The sequence below is a fragment of the Oncorhynchus mykiss genome, chromosome 29 (assembly GCF_057628025.1).
Source record: "Oncorhynchus mykiss isolate SJ-2025 chromosome 29, ASM5762802v1, whole genome shotgun sequence".
Lineage (NCBI taxonomy): Eukaryota > Metazoa > Chordata > Actinopteri > Salmoniformes > Salmonidae > Oncorhynchus > Oncorhynchus mykiss.
The window spans coordinates 4,727,501-4,742,240 of record NC_143050.1 but is presented as its reverse complement, the minus strand read 5'-3'; the positions used below and the strand labels follow the sequence as shown (position 1 = coordinate 4,742,240).

At 49.0% G+C, this 14,740-nt stretch overlaps 1 protein-coding gene and 1 long non-coding RNA gene across 3 annotated transcripts in view; both read right to left on the bottom strand.

The window, feature by feature from the left end:
* The window catches only part of LOC149970321 (uncharacterized), a 225,759-nt gene that overhangs the window by 43,218 nt on the left and 167,801 nt on the right, over nt 1-14,740 (bottom strand). The window lies entirely within an intron of this gene.
* map3k7cl (map3k7 C-terminal like) overlaps nt 1-14,740 on the bottom strand; it is a 37,338-nt gene that overhangs the window by 12,911 nt on the left and 9,687 nt on the right. The window contains exons 4-5 of one of the 2 annotated variants that reach the window (XM_090226347.1): nt 12,479-12,534; nt 895-1,010 (exon numbers count right to left, since the gene is read on the bottom strand). In XM_090226347.1, the coding sequence (XP_090082473.1) occupies nt 895-1,010; nt 12,479-12,534 (172 nt within the window). Of the gene's footprint in view, nt 1-894; nt 1,011-12,478; nt 12,539-14,740 lie in introns of those variants that run through there. The other variant, XM_090226346.1, reaches the window with a different exon arrangement.

The following is a 14,740-nucleotide window of genomic DNA, read 5'->3' as shown; positions in this document are numbered from 1 at the left end:
CAGCACCAGTAATATATACCTCAATGTCCCGGATTACAATATCAGTAATATGTACCTCAATGTCCCGGATTACAGCACCAGTAAAATGTACCTCAATGTCCCGGATTACAATATCAGTAATATGTACCTCAATGTCCCGGATTACAGCACCAGTAAAATGTACCTCAATGTCCTGGATTACAGCACCAGTAAAATGTACCTCAATGTCCCGGATTACAGCACCAGTAAAATGTACCTCAATGTCCCGGATTACAATATCAGTAATATGTACCTCAATGTCCCGGATTACAGCACCAGTAACATAGCTACTGTACCCCACTAAACTATCCCTGTAAAAGCAGTGGTATTAAAAATTGGGGTAACCGGGGAATTACAGCGGGGTCGCCACATTTAGAAAAATAATAGAGCAGATAAGACTACAGATTATTGTATGGGACAATGTACACCCTTTTTTGAGAATGTTTTTATTTGTTTTATTTTATTGTGCTAAATGTATTAACTGGTTCTATTCATTTTGATGGGAAAGATGACAATGTGAATTGAAGTGTATTTGTCAATCTAAATACCTACATTAACAGATTTTATGGCGTCATTAGATTTGGGATGGGGTGGGGTCATTAGATTTGGGATGGGGTTGGGTCATTGGATTTGGGGTATGGTCATTAGATTTGGGGTGGGGTGGTGTCATTAGATTTGGGATGGGGTGGGGTCATTAGATTTGGGATGGGGTGGGGTCATTAGATTTGGGATGGGGTGGGGCCATTGGATTTGGGATGGGGTGGGGTCATTAGATTTGGGATGGGGTGGGGCCATTGGATTTGGGATGGGGTGGGTTCATTCGATTTGGGATGTGTGATTTCCGTGATCAGTAAAGTTGTATGGACAGTGATTTACTTGCGGTCCTCGAGCAGCGAGATCTGGTGTTTGACCTGGTGGAACTCCTTGGCCATCCTACAGTGGTCCCTGTAAACCTGGACTGACTCTCTCAGAGAGGAGCAGGGAGACACCGGCTAGAAGGGAACAGATAAGATCATGTCACCCCTAATAACACATCCTAACCCCTCCTGGCACACCCTAACCCCTCCTAGAACCTCCTAGCACACCCTAACCCCTCCTAGCACACCCTAACCCAACTTAACCACTCCTAACACACCCTAACCCCTCCTAACACACCCTAACCATAACCCACCGTAACCCTAACCCCTTCTAACACACCCTAACCCCTCCTAACACACCCTAACCCCTCCTAGCACACCCTAACCCACCTAGCACACCCTAACCCCTCCTAGTATACCCTAACCCCTCCTAGCACACCCTAACCCCTCCTAACACACCCTAACCCCTCCTAGCACACGCTAACCCCTCCTAACACACCCTAACCCCTCCTAACACACCCTAACCCCTCCTAACACACCCTAACCCCTCCTAACACACCCTAACCCCTCCTAGCACACTCTAACCCATCCTAACACACCCTAACCCGTCCTAACACACCCTAACCCCTCCTAACATACCCTAACCCCTTCTAACACAACCTAATCCCTTCTAACACACCCTAACCCCTCCTAACACACCCTAACCCACCCTAACCCCTCCTAACACACCCTAACACCTCCTAACCCACCCTAAACCCTCCTAACCCACCCTAACCCTCCTAACCCACCCTAACCCCTCCTAACATACCCTAACACCTCCTAACCCACCCTAACCACTTCTAACACACCCTAACCCACCCTAACCCCCCCTAACACACCTTAACCCCTCCTAACACACCATAACCCCTCCTAACCCACCCTAACCACTTCTAACACACCCTAACCCCTCCTAACACACCCTAACCAACCCTAACCCCTCCTAACACACCCTAACCCCTCCTAACACACCCTAACCCCTTCTAACACACCCTAACCCCTCCTAACACACCCTAACCCATCATAACTCACCCATCATAACCCACCTTAACCCCTCATAGCCCTAGCCCATCCTAACACACCCTAACCCCTTCTAACACACCCTAACCCCTCCTAACACACCCTAACCCATCATAACCCACCCATCATAACCCACCGTAACCCTAACCCATCATAACCCACCGTAACCCTAACCCACCGTAACCCTAACTCATCATAACCCACCCTAACCCACCGTAACCCTAACCCACCGTAACCCTAACCCATCATAACCCACCGTAACCCTAACCCTCCGTAACCCACCGTAACCCTAACCCACCGTAACCCTAACCCTCCGTAACCCACCGTAACCCTAACCCATCATAACCCACCGTAACCCTAACCCTCCGTAACCCACCGTAACCCTAACCCACCGTAACCCTAACCCTCCGTAACCCACCGTAACCCTAACCCATCATAACCCACGTAACCCTAACCCATCATAACCCACCGTAACCCTGACCCACCCTAACCCTGACCCACCGTTACCTTGACCCCCCCTAACCCTAACCCACCGTAACCCTGACCCACCCTAACACTAACCCACCCTAACACTAACCCAACCATAACCCACCGTAACCCTGACCCACCGTAACCCTAACCCATCATAACCCACGCTAACCATAACCCACCGTAACCCTAACCCATTATAACACCTCCTAGCTCTAACCCATCCTAACCCAAACCCCTCCTATCCCTAACGCCTCCTAGCTCTAAACCCCCCCCAACCCCTCCTAACCCAAACCCCTCCTATCCCTAACGCCTCCTAGCTCTAAACCCCCCCCCTAACCCCTCCTAACCCAAATCACCCTAACCCCTCCTAACCCTCACACCATCTAGAAGAGAACAGATAAGATCATGTTAACACACCTATCACACAATACAGAGGCCCAGACTGATTCTCTCATCAGTGACATACAGGGAGGCACCGCCTACAGCAGTTTCTACAGGGGGGTGCCGGCTACAGCAGTTTCTACAGGGGGGCACCGGCTACAGCAGTTTCTACAGGGGGGCACCGGCTACAGCAGTTTCTACAGGGGGGTGCCGGCTACAGCAGTTTCTACAGGGGGGTACCGGCTACAGCAGTTTCTACAGGGAGGCACCGGCTACAGCAGTTTCTACAGGGGGGCACCGGCTACAGCAGTTTCTACAGGGAGGCACCGGCTACAGCAGCTTCTACAGGGGGGCACCGGCTACAGCAGTTTCTACAGGGGGGCACCGGCTACAGCAGTTTCTACAGGGGGGTACCGGCTACAGCAGTTTATACAGGGGGGCACCGGCTACAGCAGTTTCTACAGGGAGGCACCGGCTACAGCAGTTTCTACAGGGGGGCACCGGCTACAGCAGTTTCTACAGGGGGGCACCGGCTACAGCAGTTTCTACAGGGGGGCACCGGCTACAGCAGTTTCTACAGGGGGGCACCGGCTACAGCAGTTTCTACAGGGGGGCACCGGCTACAGCAGTTTCTACAGGGAGGCACCGGCTACAGCAGTTTCTACAGGGGGGCACCGGCTACAGCAGTTTCTACAGGGAGGCACCGGCTACAGCAGCTTCTACAGGGGGGCTACAGCAGTTTCTACAGGGGGGCACCGGCTACAGCAGTTTCTACAGGGGGGTACCGGCTACAGCAGTTTATACAGGGGGGCACCGGCTACAGCAGTTTCTACAGGGAGGCACCGGCTACAGCAGTTTCTACAGGGGGGCACCGGCTACAGCAGTTTCTACAGGGGGGCACCGGCTACAGCAGTTTCTACAGGGGGGCACCGGCTACAGCAGTTTCTACAGGGGGGCACCGGCTACAGCAGTTTCTACAGGGGGGCACCGGCTACAGCAGTTTCTACAGGGAGGCACCGGCTACAGCAGTTTCTACAGGGGGGCACCGGCTACAGCAGTTTCTACAGGGAGGCACCGGCTACAGCAGTTTCTACAGGGGGGCACCGGCTACAGCAGTTTCTACAGGGGGGCACTGGCTACAGCCTCCTCTAGTCCCCCCAACAGCCCTCCTTCAGTTCCCCCAACAGCCAAACTCCAGTCCCCCCAACAGCCCAACTACAGTCCCTCCAACAGCCCAACTCCAGTCCCCCCAACAGCCCAACTCCAGTCTTCCAGTCCCCCCAACAGCCCAACTCCAGTCCCCCCAACAATCCCCCCAGTACCCCCAATCTCCAGTCCTCCCAACAGCCCATCTCCAGTCCCCCCAACAGCCCAACTCCAGTCCCCCCAACAGCCCAACTCCAGTCCCTCCAACAGCCCAACTCCAGTCCCCTCAACAGCCCAACTCCAGTCCCCCCAACAGCCCAACTCCAGTCCCCCCAACAACCCTCCTCCAGTCCTCCCAAGAGCCCTCCTCCAGTCCTCCCAACAGCCCTCCTCCAGTCCTCCCAAAAGCCCTCCTCCAGTCCTCCCAACAGCCTTCCTCCAGTCCTCCCAACAGCCTTCCTCCAGTCCTCCCAACACCCCTCCTCCAGTCCCCCCAACAGCCCTCCTCCAGTCCTCCCAAGAGCCCTCCTCTAGTCCTGCCAACAGCCCTCCTCCAGTCCTCCCAACAGCCCTCCTCCAGTCCTCCCAACAGCCCTCCTCCAGTCCTCCAGTCCTCCCAACAGCCCTCCTCCAGTCCTCCCAACAGCCCTCCTCCAGTCCCCCCACCTATCTAATTACATTTATCCTTCCATCCTTACAATCTAATTACATTTATCCTTCCATCCTTACAATCTAATTACATTTATCCTTCCATCCTTACAATCTAATTACATTTATCCTTCCATCCTTACAATCTAATTACATTTATCCTTCCATCCTTACAATCTAATAACATTTATCCTTCCATCCTTACAATCTAATTACATTTATCCTTCCATCCTTACAATCTAATTACATTTATCCTTCCATCCTTACAATCTAATTACATTTATCCTTCCATCCCTACAATCTAATTACATTTACCCTTCCATCCCTACAATCTAATTACATTTATCCTTCCATCCTTACAATCTAATTACATTTATCCTTCCATCCTTACAATCTAATTACATTTACCCTTCCATCCCTACAATCTAATTACATTTATCCTTCCATCCTTACAATCTAATTACATTTACCCTTCCATCCCTACAATCTAATTACATTTATCCTTCCATCCTTACAATCTAATTACATAGACCCTCGTATGATTCAAATTTTGAACATAAATTAAATAAAATGTTATATTTAAGACAACGTGGCTAAATGTGTTTATGTAGATGTTACTGTTGTGTCCCATGTTTATATAGCCTACCATTTGTCCTGTCTGTAATGTTGTTGTCACCAAACAAATTAAAATGTGTTGATTTGTCTTTTAATTGTGATTAAAACTGCATACATATTTATAGGCTACACATTGGTTATTGTAGGAGATTTTTACACACTGGTAATATAGAGGCTTAATCTGTGTGCGGGAAACAGACCCTTAATGAGAAATTACTCCAGACACCAGCAATGGACTGCTTGGCATATAGTTTACCCAGTAACTAATGTGAACTGGTCTATATAGTCTAATCCCGTTCATATTGTTTACCCAGTAACTAATGTGAACTGGTCTATATAGTCTAATGCTGTTCATATTGTTTACCCAGTAACTAATGTGAACTGGTCTATATAGTCTAATGCTGTTCATATAGTTTACCCAGTAACTAATGTGAACTGGTCTATATAGTCTAATCCCGTTCATATAGTTTACCCAGTAACTAATGTGAACTGGTCTATATAGTCTAATGCTGTTCATATTGTTTACCCAGTAACTAATGTGAACAGGTCTATATAGTCTAATCCCGTTCATATTGTTTACCCAGTAACTAATGTGAACTGGTCTATATAGTCTAATCCCGTTCATATTGTTTACCCAGTAACTAATGTGAACTGGTCTATATAGTCTAATGCTGTTCATATAGTTTACCCAGTAACTAATGTGAACTGGTCTATATAGTCTAATGCTGTTCATATAGTTTACCCAGTAACTAATGTGAACTGGTCTATATAGTCTAATGCTGTTCATATAGTTTACCCAGTAACTAATGTGAACTGGTCTATATAGTCTAATCCCGTTCATATTGTTTACCCAGTAACTAATGTGAACTGGTCTATATAGTCTAATCCCGTTCATATTGTTTACCCAGTAACTAATGTGAACTGGTCTATATAGTCTAATCCCGTTCATATAGTTTACCCAGTAACTAATGTGAACTGGTCTATATAGTCTAATCCCGTTCATATTGTTTACCCAGTAACTAATGTGAACTGGTCTATATAGTCTAATCCCGTTCATATTGTTTACCCAGTAACTAATGTGAACTGGTCTATATAGTCTAATGCTGTTCATATTGTTTACCCAGTAACTAATGTGAACTGGTCTATATAGTCTAATCCCGTTCATATTGTTTACCCAGTAACTAATGTGAACTGGTCTATATAGTCTAATGCTGTTCATATTGTTTACCCAGTAACTAATGTGAACTGGTCTATATAGTCTAATCCCGTTCATATAGTTTACCCAGTAACTAATGTGAACTGGTCTATATAGTCTAATCCCGTTCATATAGTTTACCCAGTAACTGGTGTGAACTGGTCTATATAGTCTAATGCTGTTCATATAGTTTACCCAGTAACTAATGTGAACTGGTCTATATAGTCTAATCCCGTTCATATTGTTTACCCAGTAACTAATGTGAACTGGTCTATATAGTCTAATCCCGTTCATATAGTTTACCCAGTAACTAATGTGAACTGGTGTAGGTGTGTAATCCTGTTCTGAACAGAGTGTTTTGTCCTTCATGGGATTGAATCACATTCTGTTCTTCACATGCTTACTGACAAAAACAACATTACATTTTTTTTTTAACTTGGCAAGTCCAGTTAAGAACAAATTCTTATTTTACAATGACGGCCTACACCGGCCAAACCCAGGACGACGCTGAGCCAATTGTGCTCCGCACTATGGGACACCCAATCACGGCCGGTTATGATACAGCCTGGATTCGAACCAGGGTGTCTGTAGTGACTCCTCTAGCACTAGAGATGCAGTGTCTTTAGACCGCTGCGACACTCGGGAGCCCGTAAAGAGTTGAGAATGTAAGGAATGCACAACAGGCTGCAGTGACGCAAACAATACAGAAAGATTCTTTGTGGACTCCATTTAAACCACGTCTGATACAATACCATGTTGCACAATCACAAATAATAATGAGGAAGGTACCAGGACATGAAGTAATGACACACACAACTGAGAATATCCCACATGCTGCAGAAACAACAGGGGTAGGCCTGAACAACGACGAGACAGCCTATATTGTGGAGGAGGTCAGAGACCTGGCCGTGTGGTGCCAGAATAACAACCTATCCCTCAAACGTAACCAAGACTACGGAGATGATTGTGGACGACAGGAAAAGGAGCACCGAGCCACGCCCCCATTCTCATCGACGGGGCTGCAGTGGAGCAGGTTGAGAGCCTCATGTTCCTTGGTGTCCACATCACCAACAAACTAGAATGGTCCAAACACACCAAGACAGTTGTGAAGAGGGAACGACAAAGCCTATTCACCCTCAGGAGACTGAAAAGATTTGTCATGGGTCCTGAGATCCTCAAAAGGTTCTACAGCTGCACCATCGAGAGCATCCTGACCGGTTGCATCACTGCCTGGTATGGCAATTGCTCGGCCTCCGACTGCAAAGCACTACAGAGGGTAGTGTGAAAGGCCTAGTACATCACTGGGGCTAAGCTGCTTGCCATCCAGGACCTCTACACCAGGAGGTGTCAGAGGAAGGCCCTAAAAATTGTCAAAGACCCGAGCCACCCCAGTCATAGACTGTTCTCTCTACTACCACATGGCAAGTGGTACCGGAGCACCAATCTTTTTACTGTTGTTTTATTTCTTTACCTACCTGTTGTTGACCTTTTTTGCACTGTTGGTTAGAGCCTGTAAGTAAGCATTTCACTGTAAGGTCAACTAAACCTGTTGTATTCAGCATTTCACTGTGAGGTCTACTACACCTGTTGTATTCAGCATTTCACTGTAAGGTCTACTACACCTGTTGTATTCAGCATTTCACTGTAAGGTCTACTACACCTGTTGTATTCAGCATTTCACTGTAAGGTCTACTACACCTGTTGTATTCAGCATTTCACTGTGAGGTCTACTACACCTGTTGTATTCAGCATTTCACTGTAAGGTCTACCTGTTGTATTCAGCATTTCACTGTAAGGTCAACTAAACCTGTTGTATTCAGCATTTCACTGTGAGGTCTACTACACCTGTTGTATTCAGCATTTCACTGTAAGGTCTACTACACCTGTTGTATTCAGCATTTCACTGTAAGGTCTACTACACCTGTTGTATTCAGCATTTCACTGTAAGGTCTACTACACCTGTTGTATTCAGCATTTCACTGTGAGGTCTACTACACCTGTTGTATTCAGCATTTCACTGTAAGGTCTACCTGTTGTATTCAGCATTTCACTGTAAGGTCTACTACACCTGTTGTATTCAGCATTTCACTGTGAGGTCTACTAAACCTGTTGTATTCAGCATTTCACTGTAAGGTCTACTACACCTGTTGTATTCAGCATTTCACTGTAAGGTCTACTACACCTGTTGTATTCAGCATTTCACTGTAAGGTCTACTACACCTGTTGTATTCAGCATTTCACTGTAAGGTCTACTACACCTGTTGTATTCAGCATTTCACTGTGAGGTCTACTACACCTGTTGTATTCAGCATTTCACTGTAAGGTCTACTACACCTGTTGTATTCAGCATTTCACTGTGAGGTCTACTACACCTGTTGTATTCATCATTTCACTGTAAGGTCTACTACACCTGTTGTATTCATCATTTCACTGTGAGGTCTACCTACACCTGTTGTATTCAGCATTTCACTGTAAGGTCTACTACACCTGTTGTATTCAGCATTTCACTGTCAGGTCTACTACACCTGTTGTATTCATCATTTCACTGTAAGGTCTACTACACCTGTTGTATTCATCATTTCACTGTAAGGTCTACTACACCTGTTGTATTCAGCATTTCACTGTGAGGTCTACCTACACCTGTTGTATTCAGCATTTCACTGTAAGGTCTACTACACCTGTTGTATTCAGCATTTCACTGTAAGGTCTACTACACCTGTTGAAACACCTATATGTTGTCATTCTAGTAGCCTATCCAATCAATCATGGTTATATTTTTAGAAAAACATCAAAATACAAAACAAGTTTTGTAAATGCTTGGGATACTTATATCTTGGACCGTGTTGATCAGCTTCGTGTAGGAATTTCCGATTAGCATCCACTTCATCAGCAGTAACAAAGGTTAAATACCATGTCTGGTAATTGTCGCGTTTCCTAGAAACAGCAGAACTTGGCCGACTTGCTGTAGGTACTTATTTACCTTCCCCAGCTCTACTCCTCGAATACAGTCTGCTACTTTCGGCTTACCACTCAAACAAGTGGAGTATGCTGAGGGGAGGACGGCTCATAATAATGTCTGGAACGGAGCGAATGGAATGGCATACCGTTCCACGAGCCCGTCCTCCCCCAATTAAACACGACCAACACCTTATCTTCCCCCGCCCCTCCAAAGATCCCTACGATCTGCTGCCCTCTAGTGGATTAATGTAGTGTCGCATTACAGTATCCACACAGGGCTCGGCCAACATCCACAAGAGGTTTGGGTTCAATTCCATTTCAATTCCAGTCAATTCAGGAAGTACACTGAAATGGTAATTTCTCTTACCTGCTTTTCAAAGAGGAACATTGGAATTTGGTTTACTTTCTGAATTGACTTGAATTTAAATTAAAACAGACCCCACCCTTATCCACAAAGCGTATTCATTATGATCTATCTAGGATCATATCATAGTGATAATGTCTGTCCTACAGAACATATCATAGTGATAATGTCTGTCCTACAGAACATATCATAGTGATAATGTCTGTCCTACAGAACATATCATAGTGATAATGTCTGTCCTACAGAACATATCATAGTGATAATGTCTGTCCTACAGAACATATCATAGTGATAATGTCTGTCCTACAGAACATATCATAGTGATAATGTCTGTCCTATAGAACATATCATAGTGATAATGTCAGTCCTACAGAACATATCATAGTGATAATGTCTGTCCTACAGAACATATCATAGTGATAATGTCTGTCCTACAGAACATATCATAGTGATAATGTCTGTCCTACAGAACATATCATAGTGATAATGTCTGTCCTACAGAACATATCATAGTGATAATGTCTGTCCTACAGAACATATCATAGTGATAATGTCTGTCCTACAGAACATATCATAGTGATAATGTCTGTCCCACAGAACATATCATAGTGATAATGTCAGTCCTACAGAACATATCATAGTGATAATGTCTGTCCTACAGAACATATCATAGTGATAATGTCTGTCCTACAGAACATATCATAGTGATAATGTCTGTCCTACAGAACATATCATAGTGATAATGTCTGTCCTACAGAACATATCATAGTGATCATGTCTGTCCTACAGAACATATCATAGTGATAATGTCTGTCCTACAGAACATATCATAGTGATAATGTCTGTCCTACAGAACATATCATAGTGATAATGTCTGTCCTACAGAACATATCATAGTGATAATGTCAGTCCTACAGAACATATCATAGTGATAATGTCTGTCCTACAGAACATATCATAGTGATAATGTCTGTCCTACAGAACATATCATAGTGATAATGTCTGTCCTACTCAGTCTAATGCTATGGGTATTGCATCCTTCAGTGCAACAGCAGCAGCTATTCTCAGCCCCGACTATCAATAGATATGAGGACTATCTTACTACGCCCCCTCCTCCCACCCCTCTCCTCACTGCTCCTCTTCCCCCTCCTCTCCTCTCTCCTCTCCTCACTGCTCCCCCTCCTCTCCTCTCTCCTCTCCTCTCCTCTCCTCTCCTCTCCTCTCCTCTCCTCACTGCTCCCCCTCCCCTCCTCTCCTCTCTCCTCTCCTCACTGCTCCCCCTCCTCTCCTCTCTCCTCTCCTCTCCTCTCCTTTCCTCTCCTCTCCTCTCCTCTCCTCACTGCTCCCCCTCCCCTCCTCTCCTCTCTCCTCTCCTCACTGCTCCTCCTCCCCTCATCTCCTCTCTCCTCTCCACTGCTCCTCCTCCCCTCCTCTCCTCTCTCCTCTCCTCACTGCTCCTCCTCCCCTCCTCTCCTTCTCTCTCCCCTCTCCTCACTGCTCCCCCTCCTCTCCTCTCCTCTCTTTCCCCCTCCCCTCCTCTCCTCTCTTTCCTCTCTTCACTGCTCCTCCCCCTCTCCTCACTGCTCCCCCTCCTCTCCTCTCCCTCCCCTCCTCTCCTCTCCCCTTCCCTCCTCTCCTCTCTCTCTCCTCTTCTCACTGCTCCTCCTCCCCTCTCTCTCCTCTCCTCTCCTCACTGCTCCCCCTCCTCTCCTCTCCTCTCCTCTCCTCTTCCTGCCACTGATCCCCTCCCCTCCACTCCTCTCTCCTTCTCCTCTCCTCACTGCTCCCCCTCCCCTCCTCTCCTCTATCATCTCCTCTCCTCACTGCTCCCCCTCCCCTCCTCTCCTCTCCTCTCTCCTCTCTCCTCACTGCTCCCCCTCCTCTCCTCTCCTCTCCTCTCCTCACTGCTCCTCCTCCCCTCCTCTCCTCTCTCCTCTCCTCACTGCTCCTCTTCCCCTCTCCTCTCCTCTCCTCTCCTCTCCTCTCCTCTCCTCTCTTCACTGCTCCTCCTCCCCTCCCCTCCTCTTCCTCTCACTGCTCCTCCTCCCCTCCTCTCTCCTCTCCCCACACCGCTACCCCCTCCCCTCCTCTCCTCTCTCCTCTCCTCACTGTTCCCCCTCCCCCTCCTCTCCTCTCCTCTCCTCTCCCCCCTCCTCCTCTTCTCTCTCCTGCTCCTCTCCCTTCTCTTCCTGCTGATCTCTCCTCTCCCCCCTCCTCCTCCCCTCCTCTCTCCTGCTCCTATCCCCCTCCTTCCCTCTCTTCTCCCCCTCCCTCCTCCCCTCCTCTCTCCTGCCTCATTCCCTCCTCTCCCTCAATCCCTTCCCTCCCCCCCTCCTCCTCCCCTCCTCTCTCCTGCTCCTATCCCCTCCCTCTCCTCTCTCCTCTCCTCACTGCTCCTCTTCCCCTCTCCTCTCCCTCTCCTCTCCTCTCCCTCTCCTCTCCTCTCCTCTCCTCTCCTCCTCTCTCCCCTCTCCCCTCTCCTCACTGCTCCCCCTCCTCTCCTCTCCTCTCCTCACTGCTCCTCCTCCCCTCCCCTCCTCTCTCCTCTCCTCACTGCTCCTCCTCCCCTCCCCTCCTCTCTCCTCTCCTCACTGCTCCCCCTCCCCTCCCCTCCTCTCCTCTCCTCTCTCCTCTCCTCACTGTTCCCCCTCCTCTCCTCTCCTCTCCTCTCCTCTCCTCTCCTCTCCTCTCCTCTCCCCTCCTCCCCTCTCCTGCTCCTTCTCCCTCTCCTCTCCTCTCCTCTCCTCTCCTCTCCTCTCCTCCTATTACCTGCAGTCTGTGTTCCAGATCAGGGAAAGGCGGCGCTGACTCCTCCACATCTTTTACTCTCTGATCCAAGAAAGGAGACAAAGAGCATCAACTGGTTAATAAGTGTTAAATCAGAACAGAGTCCATGTGTGCCAACTGGCACCCTAATCCCTATATAGTGAACTATCAGAACAGAGTCTATGTGTGCCAACTGGCACCCTAATCCCTATATAGTAAACTACCAGAACAGAGTCTATGTGAGCCAACTGACACCCTAATCCCTATATAGTGAACTATCAGAACAGAGTCATGTGGGACATTTGGAACGTGGGAACGGAGAGCCGTTTGGAACGTGGGAACGGAGAGCCGTTTGGAACGTGGGAACGGGGAGCCGTTTGGAACGTGGGAATAGGGAGCCGTTTGGAACATGGGAATAGGGAGTCGTTTGGAACGTGGGAAATAGGGAGTCGTTTGGAACGTGGGAATAGGGAGTCGTTTGGAACGTGGGAATAGGGAGTCATTTGAAACGTGGAGAGGGAGCCGTTTGGAACATGGGAACGAGGAGCCGTTTGGAACGTGGAACGGGAGCCATTTGGAACGTGGAACGGGAGCCATTTGGAACGTGGGAACGGGAGCCGTTTGGAACGTGGGAACGGGGAGCCGTTTGGGACGTGGGGAACGGGAGCCGTTTGGAACGTGGAACGGGGAGCCGTTTGGAACGTGGGGAACGGGGAGCCGTTTGGAACGTGGGAACGGGAAGCGTTTGGAACGTGGGGAATAGGGAGCCGTTTGGAACGTGGGAACGGGGACTTGCGTTGTTGACCAGACGTGTATTTCATAGCTGAGACTACAGTGTAATGTCCTCTCTCCTGGCGCCTCTCCCTTCCTCTCCCCCTCCTCTCCCCTCCCTCTCCCCCTCCCCTTCTCTCTGCCTCCTTCCCTCTCCCTCCCCTTCTCCTCCTCTCCCTCCCGCCGTCCCCCTCTTCTCCTTTCTCTTTTCCCCCTCCTCTCCTCTCCGTCCTCTCCTCTTCCTCTCCCCCTCCTCTCCCTCTCTCCTCTCCCTCCCTCCCTCTCCCGCTCCTCTCCCCTCCTCTTCTCTCTCCTGGTCCCTTCCCCCTCCCTCTCCCCCCTCCCTCCTCCTCTCCTCTCTCCTGCTCTATCTCCTCTCCTCTATCTTCTCCCCCTGCTCTCCTCTCCTCCTGCTCCTCTCCTCTCACTCCCCCTCTCCTCTCCTCTCCTGCTCCTCTCCTCTCTCCTCTCCCCCCTCCTCCTCCAGGTAATACACCTGGTGTGTAAGGTGAGCTGCACCCTAAGGGACCACTACACCTGGTGTGTAAGGTGAGCTGCACCCTAAGGGACCACTACACTGTCTGACTGACTACAGTCTAATGACAACATAACACACTAACACTGTCTGACTGACTACAGTCTAATGACAACATAACACACTAACACTGTCTGACTGACTACAGTCTAATGACAACATAACACCCTGTCTGACTGACTACAGTCTAATGACAACATAACACCCTGTCTGACTGACTACAGTCTAATGACAACATAACACACTAACACTGTGACTGACTACAGTCTAATGACAACATAACACACTAACACTGTCTGACTGACTACAGTCTGACTACTTCACACTGGATGACGCAACACTGTGTGTGCGAGAGATAGGGAGATGCAGAGAAAGACAGATACAGAGAGGAGTGGAGGGGGAGAGGAGGAGAGGGAGAGGAGGAGAGGGGGAGAGGAGGAGAGGAGTGGAGGAGGAGGGAGGAGAGGGGAGAGGAGGAGAGGAGGAGGGGAGGAGGGGTAGGAAGGAGGAGAGGAGAGGAGTGGATGAGGAGAGGAGTGGAGGGGGAAGAGGAGTGGAGGAGGAGAGGAGTGGAGGAGGAGAGAAGGAGAGGAGTGGAGGGGGAGAGGAGGAGAGGGGAAGAGGAGTGGAGGAGGAGAGGAGGAGAGGAGTGGAGGAGGAGAGGAGGAAGAGAAAGGAGAGGAGTGGAGGAGGAGGGGAGGGGGAGGAGGAGAGGAGGGAGGGGAGGAGAGGAGGAGACGAGGGAGGGAGTAGTGGAGGAGGAGAGGAGTGGAGGGGGAGAGGAGGAGAGAGAGGGAGAGGAGGAGAAGAGTGGAGGAGGAGAGGGGAGAGGAGGAGAGGAGTGGAGGAGGATAGGAGTGGAGGAGGAGGGAGGAGAGGGGGAGAGGAGGAGAGGAGGAGGGGAGGAGAGGAGGAGAGGAGGAGGAGTGGAGTGGATGAAGGAGAGGAGTGGGAGGGGG